The sequence below is a fragment of the Bombus vancouverensis genome, chromosome 13, assembly GCF_051014615.1.
Source record: "Bombus vancouverensis nearcticus chromosome 13, iyBomVanc1_principal, whole genome shotgun sequence".
In the NCBI taxonomy this organism is placed as follows: domain Eukaryota; kingdom Metazoa; phylum Arthropoda; class Insecta; order Hymenoptera; family Apidae; genus Bombus; species Bombus vancouverensis.
The window spans coordinates 13,054,159-13,077,017 of record NC_134923.1 but is presented as its reverse complement, the minus strand read 5'-3'; the positions used below and the strand labels follow the sequence as shown (position 1 = coordinate 13,077,017).

The following is a 22,859-nucleotide window of genomic DNA, read 5'->3' as shown; positions in this document are numbered from 1 at the left end:
ATAAACAGTTTATAATAACTTCGTCGATAGTTTAACAGAAAGTATTAATCAAATTAAATCAAAATTACTCACTTCAATAAGCGTATTTTCCTCTTCGACATATGAATTATCCTATAATTGTGAAGATATATGTCCTCATGTGCCCCGTAGAAATAATTTGATATGTACTTACAGCGTACTGCATGACAAGCACACCTGAACTGACAAGCAGCTCTAATGTTGTGAATTGCTAGTACCTTGGTTGTCGACTTGCGCTCGTTCGAAAAATCACAGGATGCGCACGCATATCGTTTCATCGTTTGATTGGTCTTTAAATTTAGAAACCATGTGCTTATTTTTCTGATAAGTTTGCCCGACGCTAGTAACTCAAAAGTAATCGCTTAATATGGCGGCATACGATTTTAAAAAGAAAGAAGAGGTAGAAGAATATTTAAAGAATCTTTATATAGAATATCAATTTGGATGTTTAAGTGAGAAGAAAGCTGAAGGTAAGCACCGAGGCTGTTGGTGATTCTAACCTCGTATCTCAAATGTTTGACATTTTTCGATAGTTTGCCATCTTTTGGGTGATTATCATGAATCTATTAAGCAAAATCCCAAGGAGGCGCTAAATCTGTATAAGAAAAATTGTGACGAACGCGGTTATGGGAAAAGTTGCACAAAATACGGCGATTACAGAGTAATGGGTGAGTAAAAATGGCGCGTGCCTCGTACCGGGAAAATCAAAATGTTGCCCACGGTATTTTCGTCTCTTCGCCAAATATGTTATTTATATCATGTTTTATCTTTTTCAAATTTATATCGTTCGTTTAATATCTTACGTAATTAACTAATATTTAGTGGTAACTAGTATTTACCGAAACTGTTATTTGCTATTTATAAATTTGCAAATTGAATTTTTATAGGTACAGAGTGTGAGAAAGATTGCAAAGAAGCATTCAAATACATGCAAAAAGGTTGTGATAAGGACGATGCAAGAGGCTGCCTTCACGCAGGCGCTCTTGCGATATCTCAAGAAAAACTTGAGCCAGTCAGGGGTACTCAGGTCTTGCTTGGAATGAAACTATTAAAAAAAGCTTGCGATTTAAACCAAGAGAAAGCTTGCTTCTTTTTGTCAGGCATTTACTTAAGCGGTATCGAAGGATACGTAGAAAAGAATTTAAAAGAGGCCTATAAACTGTCATTAAAATGTTGCGAATTAAATAACCCATATGCTTGTGCTAATTTGTCTATAATGCACAAGAGGGGCGATGGTGTGCAGCAAAGTGCAGAGCTAGCAGAAACTTTCAGGACACGAGCTAACGAAATATTAAGGGATCTAAAAGAAAATAAGAGACCATTGAAATTTCATCAGGGAATCGATCCTTAATCTTATTTAGTATAAGATTGTTACATATAGTAGCTATACAGATGAAATTTTGTAGCGAATATGGTAGATCGATTAAATTATGTGTTCTTTTATCGTGCAAACAATGTGAAATACTAATTTTGACATTTGCATTCGTCGCTTTGTACAATGTCAAGAGATATCAATATTGTAAATGTTAAAGTGTTATGATATTTTCAGTTCTACGATCAACAGTGTTTTTTATCTCTACCGACCGCTAGCAGTTCAACAGCATACGCACGTCCGACCGGCAGTTCGGGCGCAGATTCTCCCTGGCGCCGGTTCTGTTTCGGTTTAGACTCTCCAATACCATTCTTTTTGTTCATCGCGAGTGGTGCGTCTTTGAAATTGGTATAAAACTGTGGGAGCTTACGAAGCAACGCAACTGAACAAAGTACCTTAGTACCAAATAACAAATTACTGCTCAAATAATGAGAAAGATTGTCGACGACAAAAAGCCGATTAATAGGTTATCGGTCGGTAGGCGTCGGCGACGAAAAACCAACTAATCGGCTATCGATCGGTAAAGTGTTAATTGTTGATTAATTATTTAAAAACGAATGAACCGAAAATATTCTTGCAATAATTTATCAAATATCAAAATAGATGGTATGTATGAAAATCGAATATATATTTGTCCACAAATGTAAACAATAAATATTGTTCCTTATTATGTTACTTTTTATAGCATAATGAATGACAAAGACTGTATATCTGCGCAATTCACATGGTTTTTACATTAAAAGTTACTGTTAATTGCTTCGTTATTAATTTAATCGATTAATTCGCAAACCCATTACTACATCATTGTATTGTTTAGTAGTGAAAGTGAAGTTACATGTGAATTACTGTCTGTAGTACCGTATGAAGTACCGTCTACTATGTACGATTTCCCGTCTCTCTTCTCTTCCCTGCCTCTCTCGTATCGCTCTTTCTATCGGCCCCTCCTACATTTTCAAAGTCTCCCTCCTTGGCACAGGTTCGACGTCGCTATAGACTGTGGACTATAGATTATAGATAAAGCTGGTTTAAAAGCTGTTGGCCAGTTTGTCGGTATACCAGAAAGACCATGCGGTGCTACCTGTTCAGTGCGAGCAGCTCGATCACGGCCATACTCGCTGTCGCGTTCCTCGGCCATAGTGCTTTGGTAAGTGAGAATTCCTTTAATTTCACTTTTCATAGTTTGTATTTTCGATAAATATGTGTTCATAAGAGATTCTATCTCACGTGTGAAATTTTTATTTATTTTCCACTTAAAATGTAAGATTCTCCATTTAGAATGTCGAGTTTCTGTACATTTCCACATAGAACGTGGGATGTCTTTTTATTGTAGTTTTCAATGTAGAATTTCCATATGTTTTTATTTGAAAGAGATCTGGAATATAGGATGTTTTATTATTCCCATTTGGAATGTGAAATTTCCGCTTATTTAGGTTATAAAAGTTTTATTTATTTCTATAGACATGTAGACCTTGTATTTGTTCCCATTTAAAACGTAGAATCTCTCTCTCTCTCTCTCTCTCTTTCTATTTCCATTTAAAATGTAGAATTTTTAAATATAGTAAGTAAAGCTATTTATATCGTATTTTTTGCACTAAATGTGACATGTATTTCGAATGTAAATAAAACGATGTATTAGAAACAAAGAAAGAGGAAATCGCTCGATAAATGAATTATTACCATGAATGTGTTGACTCGTTCCTTCCCATCATGGTTAAGATAACTGGTTATACGACGACAGTATTACAATGGGCAAATTGCCTTTAAATTATAATTACCTATTGTTTCCAACAGATTTTTGTCACAACTTACGTTGAATTCGCTGTTGAAGTTTGCTTACGTTTTATGATTCCTTTTACTAGATAATGAAGAGACAGAAATAAAATTTCAAATTTCAAATTATCAAAAAGTCTGATCTGTTGATCGTATCTTTGTTTTAATATCGTTGCCGACTTTTAAAATAACAAGTATATAACATGAAATAATAATTGACATTCGTGGTAAGTCTAATCTGAAAGTTCTTATTTTGACACATCGATGAAAAAAGCTATCAAGACGAAAGCCGGTTTTCAAGAAGTTTTTCCCCTCGAGTATCGTACAACATTGAAACCTGTTTATCGATTATTCGCGATGATCCTGTTTCTTTGTTCCAAAAGCTACGAGAGGTTACTTATAGAAATTTATTACGAAAATATTCGTTATAATGTCATTAAATTAATCACTGATCGAATTGTCAAATTGATTAATTAATCACAGAGCAAATAAATAACGTTATACAATTCTTTATAACGCGCCGACTATTTGTAGTAATTATCGTTAGATCATGGTTATATTTATAGATATACATATCGAGAAACGTACGTATTATAAAATATCGAACATAAAAGATATTTGTTATAACGTTTAATATTAAAGCATATTCTTATCGAAACTCCATTCCTTTAGTTTAATTGTAAAAATACCAATTCGATAAGTGATAAGTATAGAGAACGGAAGACGGGATACACACGATATCTATATAACAGAGAATTTTATTCTAGTTTGTCATACGTTGTAATGTTTGGAAGGACGAAGAACGTTTTATTACAAGCCGAAATAAAAATATAAAGTTGCGTGAAAATTTGCTTTCAGGTACCTTATATCAATGAAATATTAAATAATATACCTATCGTTCGCATAATTTATGTAAACGTAGGATAGCAATAGTCGAATTTTATCGACTCCCCTATGGGGTTACGAGGCTTCCGATTACCTCTCTTGCAAACTACGCCAAACAACAGTCTCTTACGATAACTTGTACTAATTTACGCTCGCTTAAACTAACTTGAACCTAATTCGTCGGTTAAAATATAATTAAACGTAAGATGATCGACAACCATATCGTAGACTCGTGATCGTTCTGTGATAACTGTGTAGGTGGCCGGCGGCGAGTCGAATGCAGCGATAGATGTGGGAGTTTATTACGAATCGCTATGCCCAGATAGCATACGGTGGATCAAGCAGCAACTTTTGCCGCAATACGATGTATTGAAAGATTACATCAGAGTCACTTTCGTTCCGTACGGGAAAGCATCGGTGAGTGGTACTTTGCTATGTCATTACCTACTATATCGGACGCGCAACTAATACGTTTTACGCTAAACGCGATAGATAAATAAGAAATAGAATAACGTCGGCAAATACAACGTATCGTACGAATCGAGCCGTATGTCATTTATTCTTATATACTTATTTACATCTAAATAAATAGCATTGGAAAGATCCAATCACGCAAAAATGGCGCTTCGCGTGTCAGCACGGAGAAGCTGAGTGCAATGGGAACAAGGCTCAGGCGTGCGGTATTCACGCGATTCAGAACGGAGAAACGGCTGATAAGGTTCAACAACATACCGTGGCGCTAGTTGGTTGCGCAATGACCTCGCAGTTTCCGCCATCCTCTCTTTCACAGGTACTCGTTATTTTTATTTACCTTTTCTGCCATCTTTCTCGAAACTAGAAATTTAACCGAATATAATTAAACCAATAAAAAACATTGAATTTTCACACGTTGTTAGATATTACTGTGCAAACTTTTTAGAAATTCTTCGATATACAGTGGCCTATATCAAATGTTCTAAAACGCGCGTAGAATTGTTTAGAATCGTTTATTTATAATTGCCCTGTGAGAACAAAAGGAATCGGAGATCGTAGGTAAATTGTTGGAAAATCGTTTGGTTGACCAATTCCCGAAAGTCGATTAGCCCGAAAGGATAAAAGAGGAGGAGAACAAAAGAGGAAAGGCCTTTCTCGCCAAATGGAAATGTTTCGTTTCTACGAATCAGTGCGAAGATATTTGACGCTATCTCGGATCCGTTGATATCTGTTCTTGAAACGCGTTTAATCAAAGATCGATCGGTAATTTGGAAAACAATTAAAATTTTGATAGATAGTCGGCTGATAGAAAAGGAAGATAATCAGTGGCCAAGTTTTTAGCCAAGTGTTCGTGTATTTTCGTATTGATTTTTAAGCATGTTAAAGAGAAGAGCAAATATCGATGGATTAAAAGCTGACAAGTTCGTCGATAAAGAAATTCGCGCTACACAAATTTTTCATTAACCGTTTACACCGTTCTAACGTAACAATTATTTCGTCGTATGATTGATAATCCTCTAGCTTGAACTTTACGTTAAACGATCGCCTAAAAATACGACGAATTTTGCTGCTTCGTCGAAATAAGAAGAAACTTAAAATATAAAAATCGAAGGTTCGCGACGGGATTAAAGCAAACCTGTTACCTGAGGAATCTTTTCTTCGAGATAAAAGTACGGAACGATTTTCCAGTGTGCCAAGAACGTAGGATTGAGCGAGCAGATCCAAGAGAAGATGAACGAGTGCATCAAGAGTTCTCTGTCGGACGATCTGTTGGTCGCGTATGGCGAGAAAACGAAAGAGTTGGCCGCGAGACTCTCTTTCGTTCCAACGATCACGATCAACGGGGTGAGTACTCGGCATTGCGAGCACGTTTCTTCTATAAGAGCTCGATTAATAGCGAATCACGTTTCAAACGTTAATTCGTCGTGTTTTCCGTCTGTTGCAGGAGATACAAAGCAAGGCGCTGAACAATTTCTTTAAACTAATTTGCGACAAACTGACGGAGGGGGCGAAACCGTCTCGGTGCAGCACAGCTTGAAAATAAACCGTTGCTTAACCCTATCGCCACTAAAACATCTCTGTAGTGGGTCAGATTGCTTTTTATACAAAGCTTGCTGCAGCATGTCATCGTTACGATCCGCGCGAGGGGCCATTACAGTAGGTTAACGACAAGCTCGATATAGGAAAAAAAAAAGAGAAGGCGGTACTTAAGCTGTTAGACTAATCCGATTAGCTCGGATGCTTGTCGAGTGCCGCCACAGATTTATCTAATTTAGTTGACTCGAAATATATCCTTCCAAGTTTTTACACCAGATCTATCGATCAACTGGAACGCAGTTAGTCGATCGACAAACAACGAATCGAGTATTTCCTTTTTACAATTTTGTCATTTTTCCTCAAACGGAATAACCAGTTAATGTAGAATTTGCGGAATTTCATCGGTTTTACTAGCACGTAAGTTTTGTTAACATAAGCAACGGGGTACTTATTAATATCGATAACTCGTGACTCGTGAAGTCTAAAAAGAAGTACTTTGTAAAAGTTTTACAAATCACGAGTTTATTATTCTTCTTATTATTGTTATTCTTATTATTCTTCAAACTTATTCGAATGCTTCGAATTCGAGTAATTCGAATTAAATTAATAGGAACGAGGACTCGTTGTTCGTAACGCTTTCTACGAACGAAAATATCACGATGTATTTTTTGTATAAAAATACTTGTATAGCGAGTCGTTTTCTTAAGGATGTGCAACGATTCGGAGAAAGAAGTCAGAATTCGAACGCGCTTTCGACGAAACTGCGTTCTGCGTTTGAGGATTACATCGTATCGTAGAAAAATTGTCGCTGTCTCTGACTCGATGTACGACGAATAAATAAAAAGTCCACGTTTTATAAGCATAGCCAAGGTTTCTTAATTTCTATATCTTCGTATTAATTTCGTAAATTTTCTTATTAACGGTAACGCGATAATAACAAAATTATATCGTGAAATAAATCAGTTCGTTCGCAAAATCGGTAACGTTATCGATAATATTCAGATAGCAAACGCCACTTTTTCTTAAAAAGTCAAAAATAAGATAACATCGGACGTAATAGTCAAAATCGTGTATTTAATGATATATACAACGGTCTATGTACAAAAATATATCTGTCGATGAAATTTATCTAATCGAGCGAAAGCGTATAAAAATCGAATACAAAAAGAAATGGAAACGAGTCTTTGGAAATATGGCGCGTTCACCGCGAAGTCTTCTTCGATCCTCCTCCTATGATAAACAACATGTTTCTCAACCGTCGATGAAAACCGCGTCATCGAGGCTGCTTAGTTCGAGAAACTGTTGTTCGATATCGGAACCGAGCTCTTGGAAGTCAGGCACTTCATCCTCGACCTGGTACCCTGTAAAGTAGAAAACAGATTTGAACGACCACTGTGCGCTAGTTTCGCGAATCTAGTTTAAAGACCTAGACCTAGACTCGACCCTTAAGTCGATCAAACTCCATTAGCTTGGTGATCGAAATTTTATTATTACGCACGTACAACGACGAGACTAGCTTCGATATACATACACGTACGCGTATTTATAATTCTATGAATAAACATAAATCCGAACGAAACGTGATATCGATGAATTTCTCTCGATAAATTCACATCGAGATATCGCTTCCGGCTGCTGATCCGTTGTTTTAAAATATCTTTTAAATTGCTCGCCGCACACCGTTCAAAATACCACAGGGAGTATGCGATAATGGAAATACGCGCGAAATCGTGCGATTATCGTCGATCGTAAATGGTATGAAACTTAACGGTTGGAAAAATGAAACGCCCGCATATACGGTGCACGACGATGCACTCGAGCCGTACCTAGCCTAGAGCCTATCGCTGATAAACAGCGAAGAGAACGATTTTAGAAAGGAGTAGAGTGGGGATCGATGATGTGGCTGTATTATTTGGTAGAAAATCGCGGGCTCGAGGGCTGGAATTTAAAAGGGCACGCGTGTGTCGCACGTGGCAGCCGCGTCGTCTGTTTTGGCGCGTGCGTTACGTGCGTGTGCTCCCGGCCAAAAAAGTCGGGAATATTATTTTAAGACTCGGTGTGGGGTAAACGCGTAAAGCGTGTTTGAACCTCCTCTGAGATTAAGCATGGTGGAAGCGAAACGCGCACTGTCATCGGCGGCGCCGTTACTATTTACCGGGACAGAAAAAGGCAGCACGCGCGGACCAGTACAATGAAGATTCGTACGGGTCGCTCGAACAACGCTGCTCGACTTTTTGTTCGAAACGGTAGGAGTCGCGTCTGTTTTATCGCGCGTTCTCGGAATTTTTCTCCAGCTTGCCGTCCATTTACTTCGAACATAGGCGAGAAGGTGTTCGACGCTCTGCGAATTTTACGAAAAATCGATGCATAGACTCTGCCGTAGGTTAAATCTCGTCGATACGAATGCGTAAAGTATGAATGCGTCGATGATTTCTTAGAAATCGCAGAGAATCTGCCATCGATGATTCGTTGATCGGTCGAAGCGACGCGACCGATCTTTCTAACGTTAATCGTGAATCGTTCCCCTTACCTGTACCTTCCACGTGCGATCCTGACGCGCTGACATCGTCGATGAGAAAGCGTTTCACAGATTCGATCGGCACGTACTCTTGATTGCTGTCAAGGTTCATGGAAATCCGATCGACCTGACACAGATTCGTCTGGAACAGGTCCGCGTCCTCGTCCGCGTAAGACTCCGAAGTCTTATACGTTCGATAATTCGATTCCGTGGTGTAAACGATCGCCGTTCGCGCTTGTTGTTGCTGTTGCCTCGAACTAGTAGAAATCGGATCGTGCCGCGAGTTGCTTGAACTTTTAGTCAGGTTAGCCGAAGCCTTGCCGTCCGATGTCAATGACAAGTTGGACAGCGGCGTCGTTGGTTCCGAGTGATTTTTCACGTGTTTCCTGAGACTCGACGGGTCTGTGTACCTTTTTCCGCATCCGCTAACCTGACACGCGTACGGTTTCTGAAAATTTGCGCAAGCATTTTGTTAACAATATTTTTTATAAAATAAGTTTATTTTCCTGTCTAGCACTGATCTGACTTCGCTATAGCTGTTCGCTATAGTTCGAACACGAACACATAGTATCGTACAGGCAAGTATTCGCTACGGTAATTCGATAACGCGAAATATTCGTAGCAGATTTATTCGTCTCTTTTGAGATTCTTGTTTTTGTTCGATAAAAGTCGCGGATATCTAGGTGGATATTTAAAAGAACGGAACTGTACAAGCGGCTCTATTCGTCGTGTACGCTAGTATTGCCTGGTACGTGTAAACAGATGATACTACACGGCAGTGAAACGATTTAGGTGGTAATGGTAATTATTGGTTGGAAAGCCGCTGGACAAGAGGTAATCGTCGAGCGATAATTGCGTTAAGTAGCCGTTATTCGTTGAGCGACAAAATTATCGTGTCCGCGTCTTTTTAAAGCGATAATACATTTTTTTATTGTTACAATAGCAAAATGTTACGTTTCGCGTATCGTAATTCGCAAGCTTCTCGAGTTATCGAGTCAGCTTATGTTCACTGACCTTTCGTGCTACAAAATTTCAACATTGGCGATAAGCGCTTCTCTTTCTTAAAGTTACTCTACGATCGAGTAATATCGCGCGCGATACGTTTTACGTAATTTTAATTACAAAAAATATCCATTTATCCAAATTTCAAAATATTTCGATACAACGATAGCTCGAGTTTTCACGCGCTTGCAGTTGAAAGATACGAAAGAACATCGAAGAGGTTCGATCGCGTAAATATCAAAGGATCGCTGTACGAAAATAAATTGCTAATAAAAATGATTATTACGCGATTATGCGACAACTTTTTACTCGTCTTTCGTCACCTGTTCGAATAATCATAATTGAAAACCAACTGTACGCAAATGCGAATACCACATGATGAAATATCGTTCTTTAATTGCGATCGTCTTACGTAACGTAAGAACGCTGTATCGATATTTATCCCAAGATAGCTATATCAGACGCGCGCAGGCGATTGAAATCAAACCATAAATATGTTTTTAAGTTATGCAAATAGCTGACTTGTTAAAACGACCGATTTTGCTGCTTCCTCCTTTTAAATATATATACACACATTTATGATAATCCGAGTATCGTAGTTCAAGCAGGTTTCGATCTGGATAACTAAATAAAATAACAAACTCACCGTGTCGTAATGAGTCCTCTGATGTTTCGCACGATCACTGCTGTTACTGAACGCTTTGGAGCAACCGCGATGCTGACAGGCGTACGGTCTTTCTCCCGTATGAGATCTTTGGTGAATCTTCAGGTTCTCCAATCGTGAAAACGCCTTCTTGCATCCGGTGAACTGTAAAAATGAAAGTACAATTAATTACACCATGGCTCTACAAATGGTGGTTTCGATTAAAATGCAACAGCTTAGAGAAAGTTTGAAGCAAAACCACAGAAGAAACGTATTCGCTTCGGCCAACATGTTCGAGAAGAGTTCAACGGAAGAGGGTTTTTGAGTAAGAACGAAGAACGACTTCTTAATCTCGAATAAACGATTCGAAGAATAATTATTTCTCCTCGCGTTTCCGCTGTCGCATAAAATACGTACTTTCAACTTTTTACAGACAATAAATATCGATGATACTTAAACGCGTGAATCTTCTAGCATATTGTGTATTTGAGAGTTTGACGAATATTTCGAACTAACCGCTGTAACAAAGTATACCACTTGATATAACGAGATATAAAAGAACCCATACCGGACACTTATTAGGCTTTTCTCCGCTATGGACCCTCATATGAATCAGTAGCTTGTATCTGGCGTTAAAAGGTCGAACACGCGGACATCCTTGCCAAAGGCAAGCGAATTCATCTTGGCCGCTTACGGAACCAGCGTAACCCTCTCCCTCTTTGTCTTTATCCTTGTCCCTGTCCCTCTGAACCCGTCTTCCGTGTCCATGCGCGTTCGACGACGAGGATTCCACGTGTCTTCTTTCGATATGTCGAACCAGACCCTCTTGTTCGGCGAAAGCGCAGCCACAGTCTATCCATCGGCACTGATACGTCGACGTCAAGTTGTCGTCTGTCGTTGAACAGTCTGAAACGGAAACAAACATGTCATCAGCGTGTAAACAAGCCGTAGATCTCGAGACTCGTTAAGGAAACTACTCGAAACTACTCGCTGCACTCGAGAGTGGCAGTCGAGTGCTACTTTTTAGTGCTATTTCTATTTATTTGTCACGTTCTTAAAACAAGCATGATTCTTACCGCCACTTCCTGCGTACATCGGGTAACGAGAAAGAGACCGATTAATCGTTGAACGGTGCGAGATCGGTGGCTCCCGAAAGTACCTTACGTCTTACTAAGTATACTACAGAGTGCTATAGCAAGATACGATTTAAGGTTATTTCCTTTGAAATATGAAATTTACGATTGAAAATATGCTATTACACTTCGACGTAATATACTGTAATTTAATCAAACGCATAAATAGCGTAAAAAAGTGGAAAAAAAAGTGAGAAACAAACCAATGATCATAACGACGGCTTACCGAATTATACTTTAAGAATCGCGTAAATCGATACGCATACATATATATACTAATGGTCGACGGATATTAACTAAAAACAGCTTTAGACTCACCGAAAGATTTGCTTCGGGTGTCCGTGTCGCTCGCAGGCTTGGACACCGGCACTCTTCTGTCGGTCAGCAACAGTCCTTCGTTCCTGGGCAGAACAACTTGATTCGCAAATCCGTCGTTCAATCCAGTATCGTTGACGAAATTCATCGTGGACACGCAGGTTTGCTGGCCGGATACCAAGTGTCCAACCGCGTAGCAAGATCCGTTCAGGTTGGAAAACGGATCCTGAAGCTCTTCCAGGTACGTGGACGACGGGGAAGAAGGAGACTCCACGTTGCTTAACAACGACGTAGGATCGCCTCTGATTAAACTAAGATCGAATTCGTCCGTGGCTGCCTGCATGCAACCGTTGAACGCCTGATCGTCCGTTTGATTGTGAAGGACGAGGGGCAAAGAGGTCAAGGATACGTCGTCCTGATACTCTTGGTAATCCTGATATCCCTGGTACTCTGGATAGATCGTATTACAGAAAGTTCTTGAGAAAGAGAATGCAGAACCAACGGATGGTAATCTTTGGCTATTGGAACAGTCCGATGCTTCGCTGCGAACGACATTGTTCCAGGTTGGCGTGGTAGCTTCGCTACCTGTGCTTACTGGCGACCTGTCTGTGGACGAATACGGTTGACAGGGATACTGGAAGACGGTGGTGAGTTGCTCCCAGTCCGTGTACTCTCTGGGGCTGAAACTGTTTGGCAAAACGGGAGAGGAGACGCTGTCTGCGTGAGAAGCGATCCAACAGGATTGATCGCTGGTGTTTATGGTCGCGACAGGTGCCAGGTGCAAACTGTTGAAAGCCTCGTGTTTCGTGTTCTTGGAAACCGCCCGTTGCACGTCCTCTTCGTTTCTGTTCGCGTGGTAATCTTCGAGATGCATGTTGCCGCAACCTGAAACTTTCGTTTTTCCGTAAATTTTCCGATATAAAATTGACTTCGCGATACGGAACGGAAGGTTGGCATTCATTGGCAAAATTATACGTGGCAGGCTGGCGTATAACGGAAAGTTACAGAGGCTTTAAGAAGACGAGTCGGGATGTTGCAACGAGTGACGCGTGATAGAAAGCGATAGTGGGTCGAGTAATCGCGAGTAGCACGTGAGTGAAACGGTATTGCAGGAATTTCTGGAATTACCGAGCCTCCAACTAACGTGCGATAGCATCCATGAATGAACCGTATGTTCGACGATAAATGGAGCTCGCATAGGTTCATGGACCTTTAATAAAATTCAGTTGCCGTTATTTTCAACTACCGTTTACTAATTTTAGTTCCGATCGTTTGACTTTGAACTCTCGATGCTCGTCGCGATATCCACGCTCGAAAACAACGTTCGACGCGGAATTCGTTAACGACGTATTTACTTATTCTCCTTCTTGCGAATGCCGCGACCATCGATCACAAATCGAACCGACTTAAGAAATCGGTGCTATCGAATCACCAACCGACCAACGACATCACGATGCTGCAACCAACTTAATAACCTTCGTCCGAGAAAACTTCACACTGTCCACTTACGAGATCCGCCCGACCGATCAGACTCCCCAAACAAACTCCGCGGACACCGAGCGTGTCGCAGAAAATTTCTTCTTCGATAGATCGTCGACGACTCTTCCGACGTGATAAGCTTATCACTTGTCAAGGTCTACGCGTCACGCGCGATGGCGCGATCTTGATCGCGACGAGGAAGAATCGAGCGGCTACAGGGTGGCCGAACGAACGCCTGGACACTTTGCGCCTATCCGATCCTGAAGATATAGCTCGACTACACCCGTTCCCGCGTCACTGCGACGACTATCAGCCAGGACAAGACATCGTAGTGCTCTTCCAGCGGACGACACGGAGGATCCCCTCCATCCCTGCGCCAGAAGCAAGGAAAGAAATCTTCGAGAAGGGTACGCGCCGCCCACTCGCGTGGCCGTGCTTCGTTTCCCTCGTGCAAGCAAAGAAGAAGAAGAAGAAGAAGAAGAAGAAGAAGAAGAAGAAAAATAAGAAGAGGAGAAGAGAAGATCGTCCGGCACTTGTGCATTTCTCTGCACTTGCCTCGACCTCGTCGGTTTCAGGGTGGCACGACACATCTGCGTGCGCGTCTGTCGTCTCCCTTTTCCCTCGCTGCTGCTCCTTCGAATTCGTCTTCCACGGCACGTTTTTGTCTCTTCTTAGATCGTTCGAACCGATCGTCATACCCGATGGATTGTCATCGAGGCTGACGAACTCCTACCAGATTGCGTCATCCGTTGTTTAGCGTTGCCCGAATGCCTTTTGATTCGTGCGATTAATCGACCGGCATTCCCTTGATTGGCTGCTGAACAGGATCGATCGGTATTGCCTTCGTGGTTAAAGAAGCGGACGTGGCGGTGGTGGTGGTGGTGGTGGTGGTTGTTTGACGGATCCAGAATCCAAGAATCGAGAGGGCGGTGCATGGAGCTACGGGGTTGTTGCGAATGAGAATCGGCGAGTTGGTCGCGGTTTACAAATTAACTCTCTACCAAAGCATAGATTACGTTATGCCTGACTTATGCGTGCACGCGTGTCCGTACGCGTGTACATATGGATTACTTTGTACATCGTACTTTTATAAATATACCAAAGGATCGCTGAAAATTAATCGAACGTATACGAGTTTTAATTTCCTTTCTCAAAGTATTCTTACAGTTATCCAGAGTGCAGGATTTATTTTTAACCGGTCATTGACGCCGAGAAGCGATTCGGTAGTTGGACGTCGCGTGGCGATCGGTATCTCTTTGAAAATCTGTTAAGGAATATTCAAAGTCGAGGTGCATCGGGCCTCGGGCGAGAGATGGAAGCGGTGAAAGTGGCGGGAGAAGGGGTGCTTAGACCGATCTTTCGTCGCTCGAACCCCGAGAATCGGGTGCAAGGCAAAAAACGTAAAACCAGCTGCCGCACACGCGTCACTTATTAACAACAGCTTCTTCGCGCGCACACATGAGGGCAAGTCGTTCACTCCTTCCTCCTATTACAGCCTACTATTATTTCACTGACCTCCCCGTTCTCCTCCTCCTCCTCCTCCTCCTCCTCCTCCTCCTCCTTCCTTGCATCTCGGACTTTCGCATAAATGCGCTTGATATCGTTGCGTTCTTCATTCGGTATTGCGTTGCTTATGTCTCGAATACTTTACGCCGCATTAGGGTAACCGTCGCTAGTTGTTTCAAGTTTTTGGTAAGTTTAGGGGCGTGTCGATGGAATACCGCATGCTGGATGTACCTAAAGTTTTGGAAATTATTTCCATTATGTTAACCCTCTCGCGCTCCATGTTTCGTATACTATACGCTGTATTGGTCTCGTTAGTTCAAAAATGCCCTACCATTCTGAAACTGAACAAAATTCAAGTTTCGTTTGCTTTGTGTCGAGTTTGCTTCTCTTTGCTCGATTTAAGATAACAGCTGTCTGTATTTGAAGCTGTGGAAACAACTTGAAGCTCGGTTCTGAAAGGGACGAGGAAGCAGACTTGAGAAAAGATTTGTCATTTCGTGGTTTCGTGTAAATGATTTTCGTGTCGTTTAAAGCTATATAGGAATTTGGATTGCTTAGTGAAACGGTTTGAAAGTATAGCAGGGAATACGAGGAATTTAAAGGTACAAGGAACATTAAAAATTAGTAGATTGAATATGCTCGACTGTTTAATTTCTTCTCAAATGTACTAACCTACCACTAATATCTAAATATAAAAGTACAAATGGAGGACAGCACGAAAATTCGTAGAAAATTATATATTATTCTTACTGCATTACCCAACTTTTCTTATGTATCGCATTCTTTTAAGTACGATAAAACAAAATGCGCGATACTTTCTAGTTGGCGTATGTGGCTTGTCATGTATAGTCGCATTAAAGAATCCGAGTAAGTTAGAACGAGCCAAGGAAGAATAAGAAAAATGGTAGACTATCGTACTTGGTTCATTGACTGGCCAGTCCAAAACGCGTTGTTATGATTCCATAGCGATTCTGGCGACATCGTGATCCTCGAAAGTCGGAATGTCCTCTGTTTCTTCCAAGCAAACGCACACAGAAGCGCGATCGTGCATCCTTCTATTCAACCCTTGTGTATGTATAAATGCGTGTATATAGTATGTACTGTACATCTTGACTGCTGCACTCACGCATACGCACGCATACATATATGCACGCATGCGTTCACAGTTGCATCTTATGGTCGGGTTATACGTCATATTACGGGTAGATAAGTGATAGAGTGGCACATGTGGCCTGCCAGCCCTCTATGCTTACATTATACATACTATGCCAGCTCTCGACCACGCTTTTTTGTCCAGGCACCTGTCAACTCCGTTCGTACCATAGTCACCGCATGTGTACGACTGCCATTAAAATAAATATACTGGAAAAAGGATTTCGATCGTACACCCCATACGGATGCAATAACAGAGAAAGAATGAAGAAGGGAGAGAAAAAAAAGGTGCTTTAACGAACGTTTAATCGGAGGGGATTCAACGCGACTCGTCCCTTCGCGATTTCCAAAAGGCTATCTACGTAAGTGAGACTGAGTTTCCATGTTTCGTCCATTTGATCAGTACCACGATGACAATCGACAACTGTTTCTCTGATTAGAAAGGAAGTTGAAAATGTCCTTAGTTTGAATTTTAGTTATATACATCGACCATCAAAAACGTTATTCTATTTAGTTATTACATTTATTGGAAAACCAAACGATTTTATTTTATTCGCTGTTTCGCATTTATATGATACGAACTATTAAACAAATTTACAATAAAGTAACTACAAGATATAAGAATAGGGAAGAACTTTCAACTTGTACCAAATGTCAACAGATATCCTAATTATGGTCGGCACAATTGTAAGCGTACTTACTATTAGAAATTAGAATTACAATTTTATTTTTTAATATCTGATTTTTACGTTTACTAGAAATACGCATTGATCTCTCGAAGAAACGTCTTCTATGATAACCGATATGACGATGATTAATAGAAAAAAATAGAAAGTAAAGTATAATGAAGTAATTGAACATTATAGTGTGAGTATACTCCTCAATGAGTTTTCCTATGCAGTCTATGAAATCTATATCTTGTAAATCGTAAGAAAAAACTGCGTTTGAGAAACTTATATTTAGGACGATGGAGTTTCTAGAACGATGGATAAATAACGCCGGAGAATATATTGAAAATAGTGCGGGACGCATCGCATATATACATAAGTACGTGTCGACGTTCAGCATTCGGTCAAGCGACGTAAAAATAGAAAGACGTGCGCTCTGCATGTGACTTCGTATAATTAGGTACCGAACCCGAGAGCCGTCTCGTAGTATATCCCATACGTTAGAAAGATAGCACATTAGAACTTAACACGGGGCTGAACGATGTTTTTTCCCCTAGGCACGTTGACGGATCGGTTATGAAACATTATATAATTTCTGACGGGACGTGATGTGGCATGCGAGAACGTCGTGCCTGATCTATACGAACGAACGATTTATTGCTCTTTCATACACCGTTTAACAAAAATATTTGGACCCTTGTATAAAAATTAACAAAAAAAAAAAAAAAAAATAAACTAAAGATAGAATTTTCGTAGCTCTTGCTCGACAAGATAACAATCGATATAATCAGTAAATGGCAGTCAAATCGAAATTGTATGTATCGTGCCTTAACAACGAGTGCGATGAAACTGAAGTACTCGTATTCGTAACAGGAGCAATTTTCTTCTCAATTATTGGAAAGTGTTGGATACGACCACTACTCCATACAATTGTTAAACAAATTACATTGCCCGATCCTTTTTGACACTTTTGATAAAAGTCCATGCAATTAGGAACTTCGCCCGGAAATCCCTTTATAAGACAACTCGGTTTAACGTCAATCACACGTGACAGATTTCCTAGTTTGGTTTTAATCAATGCGATGTATGGGCTGTCCTAAATAATTAACAGATCTATCGTTAGACTGTTATCTTTTGAATTAAATTTCGAGAAGGAACATACCTGGAAGAGGATAGCAAGATATCTTCCTGTAGGGTCCCACTCCATTGCAGTTATTCTTCCGCCGACAGTAACGTAACTGTCACCGTCATCCAACGAAAAGTTAACTCTTGTTAAATCCATCAGAGGCACGGCCAGTTTGACGTCGTCGAGAGAAGGCTTCTTAACATCGAAAATATTTTCTTGCAGAGGTAAAGAAAAGATTGTGGCAGGGTCTTCGTTCGATGCAAACAACAGACTCAAATTAGGACCGAAACACGCAACAGCCACACGACCATTAGGCACTGTCCATTTATCTGCGTGCCATAACGTTGCTACTCCTGTGTTCCAAATTCTATGCATAGTTGTTAATACGTGAAATAAAATTTTATGCGACGTAAGAGATAAGAATACAAAATCAATAATACGGTATACCTAAATATATTTCTACACGAGGCTGAAAACAAATGAGAACCGCAAGACGACCAACGAGCGAAACATAGGCCGTCACCTCCGACTCGTCTCAATGGAACACCTTCTTTTTTAGAAGTATCCCAGATAATCATACGTGTATCAGCTGGAGAACAAGACACCAATAGATCACCCTGCGGATGCCATCTAACGCTTGTTACAGGAGCATGATTTCTTTGTTTTAGCAACACCGCGTGACTGAGAATATTACTGGCTGCCCCTAATTCTATCGTCCAAACTAAGACACCTGTGTGACACGCTACTGCCAGTTCTTTGCCAGTGAATGGTCTCCAATGTATACAACAAACAGACTTTTGAGCGCCGTGTCTTAAAATCGGTATTATCGGTGCTCCATGAGAAAATATACGTATACGATCGTCCCATGTAACTACTGCTAGTCGCGAGCAGTGTGGATGCCACGAGATACACCTGGCCTACAAATTAATACTGCAAATATAACATATACCGCGAGAAACATATACTGCGGTTTATGTTAATACCGTACCAAAGATGTTTCCCAGTCCTTTGTGTGAACAACGTCCGCAACTGATCCAGATCCAGAAGTAGGTAAAGTTTCTTTCTGATATATTCCTTTGTCTACTAAATCTAACATCCACTTGAGCCTAAAATTAAAATAATGGAAAATCAGATATTAAAATTAAACAAATATTATATGGTACCAGCTATTATTAATACCTCGTAGCTATCAAATGCAAGATTGGTGTAATTTCTTGCGGTTCTGCAGACGCAGCCAGACAAACAGCATCGATTAATCCTTTCTCTCTGCATACGCTAGCCAGCCTTCTAAAGATGCTATCGTGAACTGGTAAAAACAAATCACCGGCACAAGCTGTGCGTGCCGTTTCGCGTGTAGCAAGAATATCAGAAGTAATAGAAACTTCTGGATATTCTCGCAGATATTTGGCAAAAGGTCGTAATTCATTGGTCAGGTTATCACAATCACAGTAATGTAAAACGTCCTCTATAAGTGCAACAGTAGCCAAGTCATCGGCAGAAGGGCAATCAAATTCACGCAGAGAGAATATTTTTATCATAATTACTCGTTTAGATACGTACTTGTCTAACCTATAAAAATAAGATACGAAAGAATAAAATTCTACAGATATTTATGCGCAGGAAATAAATAACGAATAACCACAAGATAGCTATTCTCTTGGAAAAATGAAAGACGATTATTGGAACGAGTAGATTTGAAAAAGAAAGACCAGTTAAAATACTTTGAGATGAAACGAATCTTATACCTTTGTTACATCTAAAGCCGGATAAAATGGCGAACGAAAGTTTACATCGGTTACCATGGCAACATCCAATCGTGACACAGAAACGTAATACTATTGCGCATGTGGCAATTGGCTCCTATTCAAAACGTTTCAATCACGAAGACAAACTTTTAGTCAAGTTTGCTACTAGAAATTCGCATGACATTCAACGTGTGTGCATTCGTGTATTACGATTTAGTCCAAAAATCTCGCAAACATACATTTTCTGTAAAAAGATCTTTTCAAAGTTGTGGAAACGTGATTAGAGGTTGAACATTCAGCGAGTTACGTCGAACGTGACACAGCTAGAAGTAGGGGTTCCATTGGAGCAGGGTGGGGACCAAAAGGGAGGGGTGAGGTGGGGACAGCAGTATGTGGTCGCTATTCGTGCGGCGCGGATTACGTATTAGAGTTGTCTTCTGCTACGGATAGGTCTCGTTTATCGGTTCGTATCGTTCCAAAGCTTTTTCTCTCAATAAGAGTAGCAACGTGAGACACACTGGTCGGCGGACAGTTGTTAAAATGCTACCGCCAAGGTAGTAGCAAGATCAATCGCGATCAACATGGTTTTGGTGGAGCTGTCGCTGTAGAAAGTTGGCCGAGATCGCTGAGAAGACGAGAGACAGAAGGGAGGAGGACCAGCTCGGTCTTCGCGAAAGATGGGCAAGGGTTCTAAGCGGAAAACTCGATGGAGAACTCTCAGCATTGGCAGTGAGTGTTTTCTTATCAATGAAATTTATTGCGAGACACGCGAACGTCGCTTATGTCCGAGGTTATGATGCATGCTTTCGAAACTTGCGAGTGTATCTCGTGGCCGCACGTTCTCGGTCTAGTTATTGATCATTGATCACATATAGACATTTATCGTAAAACGCAGCCCGGTTATGTGAATTGCTATTTTGCATGCTGCGTGGTATCGAACGTGTGCGCTCTACTGGTCACCGTTGTGGCCGTGACACCCGATCTGTTCTCACCAATTTCTGTATAATCTCAAATCAATTTCGAGGAGATTGTGAAATAATAAGGGTGGTTGCATTTATACGACACGTCGTGTGCCGAGACACGCTGTTTTTTTTGCCCGGCAACGGAAAAAACGCGTTCGCGATAAACAACGACATGGGACGATCGTCGCGTAGATGAACGAGTGTACAGCGAGTCAGTTTCATCCGGTGGCAATGCGCGATATTACGAGGAAATTTTGCCATTCTGCTCGGGACCATTTCCTAGCCAGGCATCGATCCGTACACCCTCCATGACTTTCCTCCTTCGTGGAAATGTGTCTACTACTACGCTCTACACGCAACTTTACGGTACGTCAATGCCTGTCTTCTCGTATTTTAAGCGTCTCTTTTCCTCGATTGCCCGAGCTATATCTCCGTCGTCAACGACCCGTTCTAATATACGCTGCTTTTATTCTATACCCAACCCGGTAATATGTCCAGCGTAAACTGTAGTGCAAAAACAAAGTACGCAGTTTCGTCTGTATCCTACCGCGTGCTCTTCTATAACCTATGTCTTTTATTTTCCGGTTGAGACTTGTGCGTTTGTCGCTGCGATGTTTCGAACTCTGACGCGAGGTGCGTTCTCGTCGTTGAAGGGTTTGCCCCACGAAAGTCGTGTGTTCAGACACTAGAATTGCACACGATGATAGATACCGTGGAAATGCGCCACAAAAATGTCACAGACAATGTAAAAATGTGGAATTTTTAAGGCATCAGGAAAAAATCAGGTTGGTTAGTTCCATTCCAACCGCGTGTCGTCGAGAAGAAAACGGGGTGCAAAGATGGTGGTAGTATATATATTTATATATATATATATATATATAGGATGTCATCAGAAGGTGAAAGAAAGTCGTGTCTCTCGTTCGACTTGTTTCTTGTGTAAATAAGTATACATATTCCATTACGATTAGCAAATGAAACGACGTATGTATGAAACAAAAGGTAAGGAAAGGAAAGGAAAGAAAAGAAAATTCAATATTCTGTCACTGCTGTAATTCATTCTTGTATCATGTGTCGAAACATGCTTGTTCAATTACTCTTTTGCCGATATACGGTTCTTAGCTATAATCAGGCTTATAAACACAGATTTATTGTGTTGACAATTTTGGTTATAGTAAAGTGTATTTATTTTGATGTTCGGTTTCTTCCACGGTCAACGTCGAATAGCACAAACACGCACGTGAACATGTTAGGTTGGAACGATAATAAACCTCAACGATTGCCAAATATACCTATGTATGTACATCGCTAGTTGTATTTCATAACGTTTTTGTATACATCTTTCGTCGATCCCACCCCCCATCTTCTATTTGTCTGGAATATTGCTTGTACATCACGTTTCGTTTCGCGTTTATCAAACCCGTTGGCGTTATCTTCGCCCGATAAGGTTATGTGGATTATGCTGAAGAGTTACCATAGACGGCGGTACCGTATACATATTAGCTAAGAAATTTTCTTGTACCCGCACGGTTTCCTATATTTTGTAAAATTTTTGATCACTAATTTCTTAATTTCTTTCCATTTTTTTTTTTTTTTTTTTTTTTGTTCTTTCATATCATTAACTTAGTTTCTCTGGGGTTGTTTTCTCTGATCGTTTGTATTATAACGTTATAACATCGTCATATTTTAAAAATCGTTAATGTCGTGATATTTGCAGAAAGCAACTGTAAATGTGAATTACTTATTAGAATGGGTGTATCAAAATTACCTAATAAAATTTGGTATCAGTGTCGCAATTCTAAGCAGTGTTTTAACTGTTGCTTAAGTTGTAAGCGATACAAGTGAACGTTATATATTTTGTTGGAAGCTTTCAAAACACGAATGATATTAGCTAAATAAATATAATAAAATATAAAGGAAAATAAATTCCTTCGCATATAAAAATTTGCTTCTTCCATAATATTAAATAATATTAAACGTTCTTTTATTTTTGACAAGTTATAAATTTGATCGTATACGAATTTGTTTTTACAAAATGAATTTCTTCTTTAGTTCTGTAAATGCATGCTTTATTTAGAATTATTTACAACTTTCTTTTTCATTCATTAATACGTGTATCTAGTCTGATGTATGCTTTTATTTCATTTCAATACCGTGAATGGATGAATTATATCATCGATTTAAAACGAGAATCGCAGTTAGGTAATCGATGTTCACGAAAATATAAACATAGGCGGAGCAGCGTGTAGTTCGCAACGTGGATCGCGTGTCAAATCATCTAATGCTTGGCTAGTGTTTCTAGCGATGCACTAGTTTAGCGATGAAAGTCGGCTCCTTGTGTTTTCCGTGAACGAGGTGGAACGAATTGAATATTTTTTCTCCTGTGCCTTCGTGTTCGTGCTAGCGGTAATTTATTTTTGAAATTGCGTAACAGATCTTTTGTATGCCGTCGTAAGGTAGAAAGAAGTTGCGTGCATAGACGTCACGTGAAAAGAAACTTTCGCACTTTAGATATGTTAAAAAGACGCTGGTCTCGGTTTCTATTTTATTTGGTTAAG

The 22,859-nt window shown here is 40.2% G+C and overlaps 4 protein-coding genes across 9 annotated transcripts in view; 2 read left to right on the top strand and 2 right to left on the bottom strand.

Moving 5' to 3' along the window:
- Positions 1–342: 342 nt before the first annotated feature.
- On the top strand, positions 343–6,919 carry LOC117159961 (uncharacterized). The gene is made up of 8 exons (XM_033340264.2): positions 343–488; positions 552–686; positions 906–1,368; positions 2,411–2,534; positions 4,304–4,462; positions 4,638–4,835; positions 5,708–5,863; positions 5,964–6,919. The coding sequence occupies exons 1-8, from the start codon at positions 386–388 to the stop codon at positions 6,054–6,056; spliced, it is 1,431 nt and encodes a 476-aa protein (XP_033196155.2). The 5' UTR covers positions 343–385; the 3' UTR covers positions 6,057–6,919.
- Positions 6,920–7,109: 190 nt separating this feature from the next.
- Positions 7,110–14,622, bottom strand: LOC117161796 (uncharacterized). Of its 4 annotated transcripts, none has more exons than XM_076623732.1 (6): positions 12,795–14,622; positions 11,670–12,551; positions 10,787–11,124; positions 10,222–10,383; positions 8,586–9,021; positions 7,110–7,416 (listed from the first exon to the last, which is right to left on the bottom strand). In XM_076623732.1, exons 1-6 carry the CDS (start codon positions 12,862–12,864, stop codon positions 7,307–7,309), a joined length of 1,998 nt encoding a protein of 665 aa, XP_076479847.1. In that variant the 5' UTR covers positions 12,865–14,622; the 3' UTR covers positions 7,110–7,306. The 4 variants fall into 4 exon arrangements, with proteins under 4 accessions (XP_076479847.1, XP_033199435.2, XP_033199430.2 ...); XM_033343544.2 differs by having other exon boundaries at positions 11,670–12,557; positions 13,176–14,621; XM_033343539.2 differs by having other exon boundaries at positions 13,176–14,621.
- Positions 14,623–16,304: 1,682 nt separating this feature from the next.
- On the bottom strand, positions 16,305–19,500 carry LOC117159224 (aladin). Its single transcript, XM_033338863.2, has 6 exons — positions 19,343–19,500; positions 18,777–19,166; positions 18,586–18,703; positions 18,045–18,514; positions 17,634–17,964; positions 16,305–17,567 (listed from the first exon to the last, which is right to left on the bottom strand). The coding sequence occupies exons 2-6, from the start codon at positions 19,133–19,135 to the stop codon at positions 17,259–17,261; spliced, it is 1,587 nt and encodes a 528-aa protein (XP_033194754.1). The 5' UTR covers positions 19,136–19,166; positions 19,343–19,500; the 3' UTR covers positions 16,305–17,258.
- Positions 19,501–19,729: 229 nt separating this feature from the next.
- LOC117159167 (uncharacterized) overlaps positions 19,730–22,859 on the top strand; it is a 53,525-nt gene continuing 50,395 nt past the window's right edge. For 2 of the 3 annotated variants that reach the window (XM_033338791.2, XM_076623726.1), the window contains exon 1: positions 19,730–20,071. In XM_033338791.2, the coding sequence (XP_033194682.2) occupies positions 20,020–20,071 (52 nt within the window). In that variant the 5' untranslated portion in view covers positions 19,730–20,019. Of the gene's footprint in view, positions 20,072–20,597; positions 20,671–22,859 lie in introns of those variants that run through there. The other variant, XM_033338781.2, reaches the window with a different exon arrangement.